We start from the raw sequence: 17,373 nt of genomic DNA, 5'->3' as shown, positions 1-17,373 counted from the left end.
TGGCTCAGGTCATGATCCCAGGGTCCTGGGATTGAGCCCCACATCAGGCTCCCTGCTCAGCAGAGCGCCTGCTTCTCCCTCTCCCTCTGCCTGCTTCTCTGCCTGCTGGTGCTTGCTCTCTCTCTCTCTCTCTGTCAAATAAATAAAATCTTTAAAAAAAAATGTATCGTCGGAGCACCTAGGTGGCTCAGTGGGTTAAACCTATGCATTCAGCTCAGATCATGATCTCAGGGTCCTGGGATTGAGCCCCACGTCGGGCTCTCTGCTCAGCGGGGAGCCTGCTTCCCCTTCTCTCTGCCTACTTGTGATTTCTCTGTTAAATAAATAAAATATATTTTTTAAAAAATATATAGTCTCGGCTTAATTTCATCCAAATTGTATCACTTAAAATTTTTGCGAACAAATGTGCCTTTAATTACAAGAATCAGTAGATTCTTCTGTAGTTCGTACAGGTGGAAGTATTTAATGAAAAAAATTACTTTCCAGGGTCTTAGTTTTAAGCATCTTATTAGAATTGCCAATGTGAAATGTAAATTACTATCTAAAATTATTTTTTATTGCCAACTTTTTTTTTAAATTTTTCATATAAATTCAGTTAATTAGTGTATAGTGTTTTATTAGATTCACAGGTAGTACTATCTAAAATTATTAAACACAGTAACACTGCTGAGTTAGATATTTTGATTTAGCATCATTTACTGGGCATCAAAGCTATATATTTTTTTCCAGCCTGGTCCCCTCTCTACAAGTGACTGAAGAGACTTGCGGAGGAAAAATAAAAAGAACAGATTTTTCCTTTTAACATCAGATGAATTGATAGCTAAATTACTAGTTGTCTTTATTATGGTCAATGATTTGATGGATTTATGCTGCATGTGAAATAATTGAGCTTTCCTACTTAAGTAAATTATTCTTTACTAACGTGTACACTTTAAAATAGGGAAATCAAGTCATAGAAAATTTAAGCCACAGGGAAGGAAATAAAGATTACCTAGAATTTTTGTTAAGTTACAAAAGCAGTAAATAGAGTCTGTAATTTTGATCTTGCTTTCCTTTCCTTGACCCCGCATTGCAGGCTTCCTCTATGTCATGAGACAGTGTCAGGAAATAGGATTTTTTGCAGCTAGTTAGAGGACACCAGCCCAGCCCTTTATCTTTACGTGTAGAAATAGATGTCATGCTTGTCCAGAGACACAGACACAGCACAGCCTGGGATTCCAGTCTTCCTGAATTCAAAACATTTTCTCCCCTTTTGTGAAGGGTTTTATTCTCTTTTTTTCCAACAAATAGAGTCTCCAGAGTGTGACTGTCTTTGTGTTTGCTTAGGCTTCACCACCCAGCAAGCAGAAATCACTGTCTCTGCTTTGGTCAAGATCACAGACGCCAACATGGATATCGTCTACAAGGATATGGTCACCAAGATGCAGCAGGTTAGCTTTTTCGGGGCACGGTAGCAAATTTAAAGCCTGAAGTTACGTTGTTATTTGTAATACCTATTTTTGGATAATACTGTATTGAAAAACATATAGTACTTTTTAAGATTTTGTTCATTTATTTGAGAGAGAGAGAACAGAAGCAGGGGGAGGGGCAGAGGGAGAAGCAGGGCTCTATCCCAGGACCCTGGGACCACGACCCAAGCTGAAGGCAGACGCTTAACCAACTGAGCCACCCAGGCGCCCTAAAAAGCATATAGTACTTTTAACCATAGTTGAGAAGGAAATGATCCTAGTGGCATAAAAAGTAGTTTATTCGAGGGGCATCTGCATGGTTCAGTCGGTTAACCATCCGACTCAGTCTCAGCTCAGGTCTTGATCTCAGGGTAGTGAATTCAAGCCCCACATTGGGCTCCACACTGGGCACGGAGCCTGCCTTAAAGTACATATATTTGTATTTCTTTTTTCAAAGCTATCTTCTCAACTGTTGTAGAGTCATGTTGGAAAACTCAGCTATGTTTGAAAATGGACTCTTCAGTCCACCGTACCGAACACAGGGAGATGCGGCTGGGATCACAGCAGTGTGTTCTTGAGCTGCTGGTCCTCAGACCGCCACCCTTTGAACTGGCTCACTTGATGGTGATACTGGACTTGAGTCCGTCTTCTCCTTTCTTCATTCTGGAATAGAGGACGACCGTGCTGAACCTCTCTCCTCGTGTCCATGTTCTCCTGGTTTCTCACTAAGATGATTCCAGGTGGGAGGCAGACGTCCTAGGCCAGCCTGGGTTACATGTTTCATTTCTCTTTTCCTAGGAGATCACTGTTCAGCAAATAATGTCTCAGATTGCCAATGTGAAAAAGGATATGATTATTTTGGAGAAGAGCGAATTTTCGGCCCTCAGAGCAGAAAATGAGGTAAAACTAAAGAGCTGCTCGTACTAATAAAATGCTCGCTGTCAAGACGTTGAGACATAAATGCACAGACAAAAGTGGACAGGTTAGATGTGTTTTCATCAGGTGTCTACCACCAGATCAAGGCGTGGTATATTCTGGCACCCCAGAAGCCTGCTAACCCCTGCTAGGAAGACCCCTATATCCTGTGTCACCGTTGACTGGTTTTGCCTTTTCCAGAGCTTCATCTGGGGGTATCCTGTGGTGTGTCTTAATGGTGGATGGGTCTTGCTCATTGTCTATAGTGTTATATGAATGTGCCTCGTTACTCTACTGTGATGTACGCTTCACCCCTGAACAACACGGGTTTGAACCACCCAACCAACCACTTACACAGTTTAGTCAGTGTTTTCTCTTCCATATGATTTTCTTAATAATACTTGCTTTTCTCTGACTTTCTCTATTCTGAGAAGATGGTATGTAATACATATAACATTCAAAATATATCATGTTACCAGTAAGGCTTCTGGCCGACAATAGGCTATTGAGTTTTGGGGGAGTCAGAAGTTACATATGGAGTTGTTTTTTTTTTTAAGATTTTATTTATTTATTTGACAGAGATCACAAGTAGGCAGAGAGAGGAGGGGAAGCAGGCTCCCTGCTGAGCAGAGAGCCCAATTTTGGGCTTGATCCCAGGACCCGAGATCATGATCTGAGCCGAAGGCACAGGCTTAACCCACTGAGCCACCAGGCACCACTATATATGAGATTTTTAACGGGGAGAGGGGTGATTAGTGCCCCTAACCCCCTGTGTTTTTCAGGGGCCAACTGCATATTAGAATTGTTTCCAGCTTCTGGTTATCACAAAGCCTTGCTGTAAAATATCCCTTGGTTTCTGGGGTGGGGTTCTTTTCTTTGTTTGTTTGTTTAATTCAGTTTAGTTAACATACAGTATATTAACAAGTTTCAGGAGTAGAATTTAGTGATTCATCACTTACATTTAATACCCAGTGCTCATTACATCACGTGCCCTCCTTAATGCCCGTCACACAGTTACACCATCCTCCCACCCCCCACCCGGCCCCTCCAGCAACCCCCAGTTTGTTCCCATGATTAGGAGTCTCTTATGGTTTGCTTCCCTCTCTGTTATCTTACTGTATTTTTCCTTCACTTCCCATATGTTCATCTGTTTCTTAAATTCCACATATGAGTGAAATCATGGTATTTGTCTTTCTCTGATTAACCTATTTCACTTAGCATAATACCCTCTAATTCCATCCACGTCGTTGCAATGTATCCCTTGGTTTCTTAAGTGTGACATTCAGCACTGAAGTGAGTGCTGTGTTTGCATCCTTCTTTTGTTTTCAGTCCTATTTAAAGTCTCAAATGAAGTCCATTTATTAGTGATTCATCTTAGTCTTATGAAAGGCCTTCTAGCAAAACAGTAGTTTGAAACTCTCACATTTGCCCTTGAAATCGGCTATTTGAAGGCAGAATTTGTTAAAAATTGAAGTAGGTATAAAGACAGCAGGGCCTCTGGAGGCAAAGGTGTATGTTAAAAACAACGTGTTACTGGGGTGGCTCAGTCAGTAAGCCTCTGACTTGATCTTGGCTCAGGTCTTGATCTCAGGGTCATGAGTCATGATCTCGGGGTCATAAGAAACATGAGCCCCGTGCTGGGCTCCACGCTAGGGAGCCTACTTTAAAAAAAATTAAAACTGTGTTGCTGATCTTATGTAACCTTCAGGATGAAACCGATCTCAAGATAGGCACATGCAGGGTTTTTTTGTTGTTTTTTTTTTGTTTTTTTTCGATTTTTATTTATTTGGACAGAGCAAGAGAGAGAGGGAATGCAAGCAGGGGGCGTGGGAGAGGGAGAAGTAGATTTCCTGCTGAGCGGGGAGCCCGATGCGGGGGCTGGATCCCAGGACCCGGGGATCGTGACTGAGCCAGAAGCAGATGCTTAACGACTGAGCCACTGGGGCACCCAAGTAGGCGCATGCATTGTAATACCATCCTGATATGACAGATAATCGTGTCTGCTCCCAAGACTTTTCAGCTCATGCTTCATTCTGAATGCAGCTAGAACTGTGCATGAAACATGTTCTAATGTATGTTTATTACCAAGTTTCAGGTATTTTTTTCTAACCTTCTAGCCATATCCTTGACTTTTTTTTTTTTAATGTGTTTTTAGAAGATAAACGTGGAGCTACATCGATTAAAACAACAAATAATGGTGAGACCCTCACTCCTCCTTGCATGCTTGTAGTCAGTTACTTAAACATAGTAATAAATACCATGTCAGAAGTTCTTTAGGTGTTCTTAAAAACTTAATCCCATGTTGAGCATTTGTGTAATACGTCTCAAAAGGACACACTGGAAAGTTTAGCTAAGAACACAATGAATAAATTGGTGAGGTCTGTAAACAAATTCATTAAGAAAATTGTGTTCTAGGATAAATGGAGTTATCTTTAAATTAAATGTTGAAGTTGCAACATATGAAGCCTTTAGGTTCTGTTAGAACAGACTGGGTTTAGAGAATTACGTGTGATTTCAGAATGCTGACTGTGCCAGCTGTTTGATTTCTTTTTTTTTTTTTTAAAGTAGAAAGGACATGGATGTTAAGGAAGAAAAGGTTGTGATGAGTGTTAGAAAGAAGGCTTTATTTAAACCAGAATTTCATATTTTCCTCCTTTGAGTCCTTCTCTGCTTTCCAGAGTTGGCCAGGGAACAGCTTCAGTCATAAATTCCATAAGGAGATTACACTGGGAATCTCAGGATTAAAAGCAGCAGGAACCCACTCTGGCCTGACTCATGCATAAGCGGGCATCATTTGTGTACATGACTGGGAAGTCCCAGGCTTCACGTCCCAACAGGGTTTCCATTTCTCACTTTGGATTTCTTTCTCTTTGTTTGCCCTCCTGACAGGATGAAGTGGTCAAAGTCCGAACAGACACCAAGTTAGACTTCAATCTAGAAAAGAGCAGAGTGAAGGAATTGGTATGTTTCTTTATTAAAAAACAGAGTGTGAATTCATCGCTTTGTAGGATGGAATGCTCGGTCTGGTCTGAGTATATAGACAGTTCACCTGTGCATCGTTGCTAGACACGGTTTTCTCTTTAATTATATTCTAGCTTAGAGCTTAAGTTTGATAACTGAAAAATAAAATGAAAATCTTGGGAGGTGCCTGGCTCCCAATCTTGGGTCAATTGGTAGAGTGTGTGTGACTGTTGATCGTGAGGTAATGAGTTCAAGCCCTGCATTGTGTAGACATTACTTAAAAGTAAAACCTTATAAAAAATGAAACTCTTGTTCAAATCAAGTTTGAATCTCGTTTTATGTCCGAGAGGGAGAGAAACTAAATTATGTGTGACTTAGATATTACCAAAGAAATCAAACCAAATCTCACCCTATTTCATCTAACTTAAGCCTCTACAGGTCCAGATTTTTCTAAAGTTAAGTTGATCATCTGCCTTGAATAATATTAAATTTAATTCTACACTAAAATTCAAGATTAAAAAAAATTTCCCATATAGTCTTTTAAAAAAATTTTTTTTAATATTTTATTTATTTATTTGACAGAGATCACAAGTGGGCAGAGAGGTGGCAGCAGGGAACGGGGTGCAGGCTCCCCGCTGAGCAGAGAGCCCGATGCAGGGCTTGATCCCAGGACTCTGAGATCATGACCTGAGCCGAAGGCAAAGGCTCAACCCACTGAGCCACCCAGGCGCCCCCCATATAGCCTTTTTAAACTTTTAAATAGAGAAATCTTAATGACTTGATTGCATTGTTTCCAAATGCAAATTCAAAACAATTTTTTAAGTTACACTAAATTGAAAAAAAAAGTTTTTTTCTTTAAATATTTTATTTATTTACCTGACAGACCAAGATCACAGGCAGAGAGAGAGAAGAAGGGAAGGAGGCTCCCTGCCGAGCAGAGAGCCCGATGCGGGGCTCGATCCCAGGACCCCGGGATCGTGACCCGAGCCGAAGGCAGAGGCTTTAACCCACTGAGCCACCTAGGCGCCCCTAAATTGAAAATTTTAATTAGGAAAAGTACTTCTGTGCATTTGCTACCAGAAAGATCTCAGAAGAGGCGCCTGGGTGGCTCAGTTGGTTGAGCGTCTGCCTTTGGCTCAGGTCATGTTCCTAGGGTCCTGGGTTCCTCGTCAGGCTTCCTGCTCGGGGGAGGGGAGCCTGCTACTCCCTCCCTCTCTGCCCTTACCCCTGCTCATGTGTGCACACGTGCGCGCACGCTCTCTCTCTCTCTCTCTCTCTCTCAAATAAATAAATAAATAAATCTTTAAAAAAAGAAAAGGGGGTCTCAGAAATGTAGGATGTAAGTAAGTAAGCGCAAGGGCGCTTGCCCCTGTGTGGTAAACTTGTGGGATTGTGTACAGGACTCAAGAAAGCTGTGCAGATACAGTTTGCTGCCCTTGGTTTTTCAAAAATAATGCATGGGACTACTATTTTTTTTTTTCCGAGTTTGCACAGCAGCACTTTTCAATTTTTTATTTTATTCAGTTATAATTGACATAGACGGCATTACGTTAGTTTCAGGGGAACAACATGATGATCTGCTACTTGCATACACTGCAGGGTCGTCACCACCGGAAGTCTAGTTACCATCTGTCATCACACGTAGGTACAAAATTTTTTTCTTGTGTTGAGAATTTTTGAGATCTGTTCTCTTAGCAACTTTCAAATAGTGTATTGTTACTGTAGTCTCCATGCATGACATCCCAGGACTTATTTTACAGCTGTAAGTTTGTACCTTTTTTTTTCTAAAGAGTTTATTTATTTGACAGACAGAGATCACAAGTAGGCAGAGAGCCAGGCAGAGAGAGAGGAGGAAGCCGACTCTCCACTGAGCAGAGAGCCCGATGCGGGGCTCGATCCTAGGACCCTGAGACGGTGACCTGGGCTGAAGGCAGAGGCTTAACTCACTGAGAGCCACCCAGGCGCCCCTCTGATAATAATGTTGAGTTGCCTTAGTGACTTTTAACCCATCTATCTTCTTGTTCAGGCTTTATTTGAATTTGATAGCAGTGGTTAGATACCTTCTTTATTCTTAGAATAATGAGAAATGGGCTGTGTGAGGCATATTTTAACTAACACGGAACTGGATTCACATGTAGAAACTGGGTATACACAGTTGTTCATTGTCTCCTGGTTTATCACAGTTTGCTTTTAACCAAAATGTACTACAATGATAAGTGAAGCTAATACTGAAATTTAAATAAGCACTTAACTCTATTTTGGAACCACCTCTGGATTTCAAGAGTTAGGCTGAGCTTTGTTGTACAAAATCATTATTCCCATGTCACCTGTCTTTCTTGTCTCAAAAACCACTTCTCAACAGTAAAGATTAATTCACCTAGCATCACTAAAATATTTAACAGGTGCTAGTGTATGATTATTCTCTAGAAAAGGAAAAATTTTTTAATTAGGACGAATAATACTTCAATGCAATAGTAAAATACTTAAATTAACATAAAATCTATGACATGAAATATCCAAACTTTCCTTTTGCCTTAGGTGTCAAATGTCTCTGCATAGCACTGTTATTTAGAATTTTAATTTCAAATTCCTCTAAAATACTCTTTTTTAACCATCTTAACAGATTCAATCTTTTAAATTTAAATTCAATTAATTAACATATAGTGTATTACTAGTTTTAGTGATTCCTCAGTCTTATTTATATATTACCCAGTGTGTATTACATCATGAGCCCTCCTTAATGTCCATCCCGCAGTTACCCCATCCCCAAGGAGAAACTCTTTATTTATTTATTCAGCAGACAGATCACAAGGCAGAGAGGCGGGGGTGGGGGGGGGGTTGGAGAGCAGGCTCCCCGCTGAGCAGAGAGCCTGATGTGGGGCTCCATCCCAGGACCCTGAGATCATGACCTGAGCTGAAGGCAGAGGCTTTAACCCACTGAGCCACCTAGGCGCCTGAAGGAGAAACTCTTTTAATTACCTTTGACTTTACAGGTTTTGTACTTAGCAAAAAATCTGAATGCACTTGATTTAGGAAGATGCCCATAGCTAAGAGCTGTGCGCCTGCTGAACATGGGTGAAAGCCCGTGAGTCGATGGGACTTTCTAACCTAGCTGAGAAGTGTTCCGTGGTTATCCTAAACTGAGAAGACTTGAGTACAGGACAGCAGTGTGTATTCAGTGCACATTGGTAAAGAGGAGTGACGGGACCTTCCCTCTCCTTGTTGAATAAAGTTCTGTTTCAGTCCAAAACTGGTGCTACTTACAGTCAGTTTCAGAGCAGTATGGCCTCTAAGCCACTTTGGGATACAGGGAGATAGAGTCACATAAAAATCACGGCAGGGGGGCACCTGGGTGGCTCAGTGGCTTAATTAAGCCTCTGCGTTCCGCTCAGGTCATGATCTCAGGGTCCTGGGATCGAGCCCCGAATTGGGCTCTCTGCTTGGTGGGGAGCCTGCTTCCTCCTCTCTCTCTGCCTGCCTCTGCCTACTTGTGATCTCTGTCTGTCAAATAAATAAATAAAATCTTTAAAAAAAAAAAAAAATCACGGCAGGGCCAAGATGAGGCTTGGCTTTTCTCTTGTGGCGGGTGAATACTGACTGAAAAATCCGGTCCACCCTGCCCTCTTGTGGCATTTCAATGCATAGCTCCTTCCTCTTCTAAAACCCTGAAGTTTAGGCAGAGATCAGCGTTCTTTGGTCCTGATTGGTGCTTGGTTTGAGGTTTGGGGGGGTTTTTTCCAACTTTTTAAAAAAATTTTAAAAAAATATTTTTAATTTAAAAATTTCTGAGCAATATTATTTTTTATACCCTAGCACCCTGGTAGTCCAGAGGAACATTTTATAGTTAGAAAGTTTTCTAGATACAACAGCACTAATTTTCTCCCCTATCATAGCATTACCTTACTGAAGAATTAAATGCTAATTTTTCATTTGCTCAATTAAATCCTAATACCCACTGCTAAGGAGATGTGTCTGATTTTGGTCTCAGTGTCAACAAAATTGCACTAAATTTTTGCATAAATGTCAATAGCCCCCCCCCCCCAAAGTCAATAGCCAAAGGCAAGATACCACTTTGATTCTAGGGCATGCTGGTCAGTTCCTTCAGTAACACTGGATTGTGACACACCCAAGTAGGGTTTTGTTTAATTTAAATCAACATGTGATGGTTTAATGCTTATCTTGTACCAGTGTATTTATATTGTATCTTTAGGCAGTGCCTGTCACATAAAAATATTCCTTGAAACTATTTTTTCCCCAGTTTTATAACATTCCTAATTTTATCTAAGCCTCAGGTAGTGACCAGTTTTGTGATTGTGACAGGTTAGCTCCCAAACTATATTGTTCCCCACTTTTGCAACCCTCTCAAAAGCAGCAAAAAGCACACGATTCAGCAGCCATGCAAACTGGTGCCTGGAGAATGCCGTTACAGTAGGGGGAGGGGCTAAATGGCATCACAGTGAACAGATGACAGGAACAGAGGAGAGAGGTGAAAGGTGACAAAGGGAATCCAGATACTGGAGCAGTGAGTGGCTCAAAAATAAGACACTTCGGGGGCAGCTGGGTGGCTCAGTTGGTTAAGTATCTGCCTTTCCCTCAGGTCGTGATCCTGGGCTCCTGGGATCGAGCCCCATCATCAGGCTCCCTGATCAGTGGGGAGTCTGCTTCTCTCTCTGCCTGCCGCTCCCCCTGCTTGTGCTGTGACTCTCTCAAGTAAACAAATAAAATCTTTGAAAAAGGAAAGAAACTTCAAAAAAATACATCTAAGGGAAAGGGGCAAGTAGGCTACTTGATTCCAGATGTGATGTCTAGTGTCCTATATTCTTGGAAGTACTGAGACCAGAGTATTTAAGGCAGCAGAAAAGGAGAGAGAGGAATAAATCAGAATCTGACCTGTGTTCCATGTTCGTTGGTTTCAGTACTCATTGAATGAAAGGAAGCTGCTGGAAATGAGGACAGAAATGGTGGCATTGGTAAGAAATGAGACTACTTTTCGTGGTCATTGTTTTCATGTTGGCTTCATCCCACGTGTGGTTACTGTCCTTTGTAATGATGTGTTATGGGAGGGTTCTCAAGTTTTGTGTCCTAGGCTGTGTTTTGGGGTTTTTTTCATTGTGGTAAAGTACACATAAAATTACATCTTAACCATTTTTAGGCATACAGTTCAGTGGCATTAAGTACATTCACATCCTTATTCAACCATCTCTGGCACCCATCCGCAGAGCTCTTTACGTCTTGTAGCCCTGATATGACTTGTTACGTGCTAACTCCCATTCCCTTCTCCCCGCCATTCTGCTTTCTGTCTCTATGAACTGACTGCTCTAGGAATCACACAATATTTGTTTTGTGACTGACTGACTTCGCTTAGCATAATGTCCTCAAGGTTCATCCATGTCATAGCCTGTCAGAATTTCCCTCCTTTTTAAAGCTAAATAACATTCCATTTGCGGATAGACCACAGCTGGATTATCCTGCCAGTGGACACTTGGGTTGCCATCATCTTTTGGCCGTTGGGAGTCATGCTGCTGTGGTTGTGCCAGTATCTGTTGGGAGTCCCTGTTTTCACTTCTCTGGGGCAGGTGCCCAGAAGTGGGGTATCCTGGAATTTTCTTGGCACTTAATAGAATATTTGTTTATCTTCATGAAAGTTTAAATCCCAGTGATTGAAGAACAATAGGGAATGGCGATTTTTAAAATTACTTTTCAAATTTACGACATGCTTTACTTTTTTTCCGTCTTCTGTTACTTGGGACCTCTAAAACATGCAAGACACTTCTATCAGAGAGTAGTAGAATATTCCTCTGGAATATGTTTCTGCTCATCCAGACCTCTATTTCCTTGTTCATTACCAGACTTGTTAGCCATAAGGAACTACATACAAATGACCCTTGAACAGTAGGGAGGTTAGGGACCCTCCCACATAGTTAAAAATCTGCATATAACTTTTGACTCCCCAGAAACTTAACTGCTAATAGCCCACTGTGGACCGGAAGCCTTCCTGATAACACAGTCAATTAACACATATTTTTTATGTTATGTGTATTACACACTAAAACAAAGTAAGCTCTTATTAAAATCATAAGAAAGAGAAAATACATTTATAACACTGTACCATATTGAAACAAATCAGGTGTAAGTGGACCCGTGCACTTTAAACCATTGTTAAAGGGTCAATTATACTTACTTGTCCTGGGATATTTAGTGAATTATTTTTGTGCATTAATAAAATGTTACAACCCCTTTATAACATCAGCCAAACTTGCCACCCTTAGAGGATGGTTGTGTATCTAGTTTAACTGTATTGTATTTGGAAAAGAAGCCTTTGGTATAACCAAGCCTCATACTAATAAAATACTTGGTGTTTGAACTATGAAAGAAGAAAACTTTAAAATGTGAATAGGAATTGTATCAAGGCAAACACTGTTGCTTTTAGATTATCTAAGATTGCATTCACTTTTTATTTATTTATTTTTTTAAAGATTTTATTTATTTAATTTGTCAGAGAGGGAGCACAAGCAGGGAGAGCGGTAGGTAGAGAGGGAGAAGCAGTCTCCTGCTGAGCAGGGAGCCCAAAGCAGGGCTCGATCCCATGACCCTGATATCATGACCCGAGCCAAAGGCGGACACTCAACCGACTGAGCCACCCAGGAGTCCCTGTGTTCACTTTTGGAAGCATTTTCTGTCTCCCTATCATCAAGAGGGAAAAAATGAGGTACCTTTATTGTCTTTGAGTACAGACTGTCTTTTAACTTTAACCTTAATTTGTAGACCAGTGTATCCTTTACAGAAGCTTTTTTTACATTATCACATTTGATTGTCCTGTGTGAGGACAGGGCCAGTGGTATTTGTTTGTTTTGGGGTTTTGGTGAGTTTTTTTTTTTTTTTTTTTTTTTTTTTTTTTTTTTTTTTTCAAATTAAAGTAAACAAGCCCAGAGACAGTTAAAGGCCCTGACCAACGCAACATAACGTGAGCATAGTAGAACTAAAGCTAAAGCCCAGGTCTCCCTAAGCGTAGCCCTTCTTTCCCCGGGACTTCCCGCTGCTGCGGAGGGCCTATGGGATGGCGGGAGCCGAGGGGATGGCAGGTGTATCCTAAGTGGTTTAATGCTGTGAATCTCTTTGTTTTGAAAGCATGCCCAGCAAGATCGGGCTGTCACCCAGACAGACAGGAAGATAGACACTGAGGTCGCTGGCCTCAAAACCATGCTGGAGTCACACAAGCTTGATAATATTAAATATTTAGCAGGTAAGCTCTTTTGCGTCTGGATAGTTCACAAGTGGAAAATTCGTAAAATTTGGAAAATAAATCAAAGACAGATGCTGCGTTTCTTCTATTCTAACACATTTTTTTCACCTTTTAACGTCTCTGAAATTAGAAGGCAGGTAATCATTTCCGATAGATGGAGTATCATACAGTAATCGGTATTTTTTTTTCCTTAGTAGTAAAATGATGTGCTTTACAACTGGTGGAATCTTAAGTTTTATAGGATACTGTCACTGAACTGTTGTTACTTGGAATTTTTTTTTAGTGAAATTCAAGGCAGTATTTTACGGATGGGAGGAAAGGTTTTTGAGTTGCGATCTTCCTGCTTCAATCGGGGACACTCCTTGTAAGGAGTTATTTTGGTTTTGTAATTTTTGAGCCAAAAAAGGGAATGAAAATTCACATATAAAAACAACTCGGTGATTAATTCACATTTAACATTTTGGATTTATCAATATATTCAAGTTATAATAGCAGTTAAAAGTGGAATTTTGTTGGTGACGTTTTAAAGGGTGTGGCCCTCTATAGTACATACACACATCCTTTGTGATCACAGAATTTCTGAGGTTCATTGAAAAGTTTCGCTGACTGTTGGATACTTTTCTACTTTGAAGATGATTGCAAAGAGCGGAGTGTTTTAGTGGGCGGGTGTCTCGTTGAATGTGGCACCTCACATGCGATCTGAGTTTCTTGGGTTGGTTTTTCTGTTTGGTGGATAGGTGGATAAGCGCCTGTATGTTTTCTTAATAAAACGTTTTTCTTTAAGTAACTCTTAACACAACTAATACTATGCTCAATTTTTTTTTTCTTACAGGATCTGTATTTACGTGCCTAACAGTAGCTCTGGGATTTTATCGCCTATGGATATAATAAAGTGTCTATTTAAAGAGATCCCTATTGTTTTGCCTTAAGAATACCAGACTGCTGGGCCTCTTTGCCCCCCCTCATTTCCAGATTTTAACCCCAGTTTTGACTTAATACGTATTATTTATTTTATGCAGATTATGGACATACAACCAAGGAAAGAAGTCATAATCATTCTTCCGTCTTTTCTGTTTAGTTGCCTTTGTACCTTTGAGTGGTGGTGGACAAAACACGGAAGACCCCACTCAGCCGGACCAGTGAACTTGGTCTAACCTGTGGGACATGCCAACAGTAAATATTTATATAACCCTACAATTTTCAATCTTCTGTCACATAGAGGATTTTGGGGGTCTCCATTTAAAAGGCACAACGACTTCACTAAGTGCTAAAGGATCACCGAAACTAAACCAAGAGCACCAGACCCTCTGTCCCTCTGACCAAGCCCTTCCCCTCAGCCAGTGCCCACGTTAGGGGGCAGCCCCAGTGAGTTGGTGTGCTAATGATTCACCTATACTATCCCCCTAAAGCAGTTATTTTTCTCTTAATTTCCATTGTCTTAGTAAGTTGTCATGGTTATTTTTCATGTGCCTTTCAGCCAGAAAATCTTGTTGCCTGATGAAATTTTGTAATCATTACAAATGGAGACTCTGGTTTTGCCTCTCAGAGTGCTAGATTTCTCTCCCACCCTTACATTGTGTGTGTGTGTGTGTGTGTGTGTGTGTGTGCGCGCGTGCGCGTGCCTGCTGGGGTTCTTATAGAGAAGGACATTCTCACGTTATTTGAATGACTGGTGTGGGAGAGAATAAGCATTTTAAAAACGAGAACGTAGAGAACGTGTTTGTGTCTTTCTCTGCATTCACGCACGTGCACATGACCTGGTACAGTGGAGAAACTACACGGGCACTTGTCGATCGATGTTGATCGAATAGGTAGGATAAATCATCCGCTGTCACTGTTGTAACCGCATTAGCAAAAAAGTTACCTTTGTCCTTTGGATGTCTTTCTGAACTTCAGAAAATGTAAGTCAGTGTCTTTTTTTCTTTCTTTTTTTTTTTTAAACGTGTTTAGCACAAAGCTGCTGAGCTCCAGATGAGCCTGAAAAATTGAGTACTTTGGCGTCAGTGGTGTCAGTTTCAAAGTGAATAATTATTTGATCGTTTTAAACTTGATCCAAAATTATCTCAACGGCTGTGTAAAATACCGTAGCCGTTTGTGCTTCCACTTTCAGAAAAGGATCCCCAGAAAATACTGCACATTGAGCAGTTGCCTTACGTATTACAGATTTAAGTAAATGACATCCCATTAAGACCACATTTGCAACTACTTAATATAACTATTGTTAGTAAGAGCTTGGAGAAAGGGCCCGGAGCACAGACACTCCTCCAAAATCGAAAGAATCCCCAAGAGGAAAAAAGCACTGTATGCAATTACGTTTCAAAGCAAACACTAACTTGCATAGGTTAGAAACAAGCAAAGTGACCTTACTTCCTGATACGATATTTGAAAATATCGTTCAGCGGGGTGACACTCTTTTATCTGCCAAAAGTATTCCAGATGACATTCCTACTGGTTTATACTGGCTGCAGCAGTCACTTAATTTGGGCCTTGGATTTTCCTGTGTAGTTTTCTGCACTACAGAACAGACTCCCAGTACCCGCAGCATCGGGAACAAAGAACTTGCCTTTTGGTGGCTCAGATTACATGCATTTATGGAGGTTAGGAAGGTTCGGGACTGTGTTCCCTTTGTTTGGTCAAACGCGTTCTATTTGAAAAGCATATAAACCAGAAATACAAGCATACCTTTCCCACTGCTGGCTGGCCCAGACTTCTGTGAACACCGGAAGCATGCTGGGACTGGACATAGTGGGACAGCTTTCTGAACTAGCTTGGTTCAGAGGGATTCCGATCGCCTAGGAACTTAGGCCTTGGCCTAATTTCAGAAGGGGGAGGATGCCTGGCACAACTTCCATGTAACCCAGGCCATAGCACCTGGGAAATTCACCAGGGCCAGGTAGCACACACGTAACCTGCTACGCCTTTGCTACAAATGGCCAAAGCAGAACATCAAATGGACAGACTCTGGCTTTCCTTTCCATTCTTGGGGGGTGCCTCTGCATTCCTACACTCTGCTCTCCCCTGCCCTTTCCTTGTTTAAAGAGCTTAAACTCCAATTCTCTGTCATTTCCTGTTCCATTAATAAGCAAAACCTGTCTGTCCATACTATTTACGGGACACAGGATTTTGATTTCTGGGCTATTCTTATTCCTTAAGCTACTTTTCTACCTTAATATCTAAGAAAAATAAATCTGAGTGTATTCATTTTTTCCCTTAAGTATGCCAAGTACCTCAGTCGTGAAGCTAAGTTCAAGAAGAAAGGCTTGACTCAAACCAGACATCTTGCTGGAATTTGTCTCGGAACACTCTAAAAATAAAAATCCCGAGCCGGGCTTTTCCCTTTCTAGCTGCACAGTGACGTGAGCTTCCCTCCCCGTGTCCCGGCCTCCAGCCACCTCTGTTGCCGCCTCTGCCTGTTACTTAACCATTCAGCATGGGCATGCTCCGCCCCCCCTCCCCGACCCTGGCCATGCTCTGTTGATAGGGTTGGCATCATTTCTGAACAAATAACACATAAATGGTACTACAGAACTCATGTCTAGAAAACTTGGGCTTTACCATATGTTTATCAAATCTGTGGCTTTCTGACACTAAAGAGAGAACATGTTAAACAGAAACCACTTACTCTTGATGTACTCTTTGTGTTTGAGAATGGCTAAAGCCCTTCACTGGAATTTTTTGAAAATATCTTTCTAGATTTACATTCATGTTCTTCTGATTCTGTTCTTTTGATGATAACCCAAATCAGTTTATTAACCATTGTATCACTTAACCGAATAGTCAGTTACATATTGTTATATGAGTGGGTATAATATTTTTATTATGGAAAATATTTAATTGTTTCTATGTAACTACTACACCTTTCATTTGAATTACTCAATGAATTGGCAAATCGAAAACAACTTCGGCCTGCACTGTATTTTAATGTTACTCCCTCCATTGTATATGACAGCACTGGTGTATTATAAGAAAACCTAATACCCTAAAAAAGGGGGTTTGTATAGACGATAACTTTGAAAGTGCTTACTTGATTTGCAAAATAAATTTTTTATTCAAAAGAATTAACATGCTCGTGTAAAATAGTTGAGGGGAAGTGCTTTAAGAGAAAAAGATTTTTTTCACTCATCTGTGTACACTGGAATTCACAGAAAAATGTGACTCGAGATGGTTAGAACTGGGGGCTTACATAGAGGGGTAAATGAGTTTTAATTACAAGTTTTTAGAAGTATCTGCGCAGACTCAGTTTTCGGGTAATCGAAGTCCCGATCTAGCTGGACTAAGAACTGGCTAGCTGGAGCAAGAAGGAATTTGCCTTTGGCTTATGATTAAAGTTCAAGAAGGGCAAAAGTCAAAATGCAATCAACCCCTCTCTGCACCTCTTACCTCACCTTTGGGTAGGCAGAATTCTCAGACCAGCTTCCATTGTGGACAACTGAAACACCTGCACGTCCCTGACTGCTTAGCGATTGGAGGGTTTGTTCACCTAGACAAAGCCTTGGAGAAAGGATCAGAAGCGAGCAGCCGCAGTGGCAGCCTGCGGGCTTGCTGCGCAAGGAGGGAGCTCTTGGAGCATCAGCTCCGTGCAGGTGGCCTTCTGGGTAACAACGTCTGTCTGCTCCAGAGAAAAGCAAACCCCTTGGGAACGTGGTTGAATGAAATAGCCCAGAAATTAATGTTAGGTATCTTCCATTTTCTCCAATCAGAAATCTACCAAAGTTAGAGAGTCAAACCAGATCTGAGGTGAGCCATAAGGATCCTGAAAGTCCCCAAATGTTTGCAGACTTTTGCAGACAGATTTACAGACTCAGT

At 41.1% G+C, this 17,373-nt stretch overlaps 1 protein-coding gene across 1 annotated transcript in view; it reads left to right on the top strand.

Moving 5' to 3' along the window:
* LOC111156736 (mitochondrial calcium uniporter regulator 1) overlaps positions 1-16,625 on the top strand; it is a 28,398-nt gene extending 11,773 nt beyond the window's left edge. Inside the window, exons 3-9 of the mRNA XM_022517791.1 lie at positions 1,327-1,430; positions 2,247-2,348; positions 4,519-4,560; positions 5,253-5,324; positions 10,241-10,294; positions 12,453-12,567; positions 13,400-16,625. Coding sequence (XP_022373499.1) covers positions 1,327-1,430; positions 2,247-2,348; positions 4,519-4,560; positions 5,253-5,324; positions 10,241-10,294; positions 12,453-12,567; positions 13,400-13,455 — 545 coding nt within the window. The 3' untranslated portion in view covers positions 13,456-16,625. The remainder of the gene's footprint in view (positions 1-1,326; positions 1,431-2,246; positions 2,349-4,518; positions 4,561-5,252; positions 5,325-10,240; positions 10,295-12,452; positions 12,568-13,399) is intronic.
* Positions 16,626-17,373: the final 748 nt, after the last annotated feature.

This window comes from Enhydra lutris, unplaced genomic scaffold (assembly GCF_002288905.1).
Source record: "Enhydra lutris kenyoni isolate GAN:26980312 unplaced genomic scaffold, ASM228890v2 scaffoldscaffold48, whole genome shotgun sequence".
Taxonomy (NCBI): Eukaryota; Metazoa; Chordata; class Mammalia; order Carnivora; family Mustelidae; genus Enhydra; species Enhydra lutris.
Note: the sequence above shows the minus strand (reverse complement) of the source record. Positions and strands in the feature narration are given on the sequence as shown.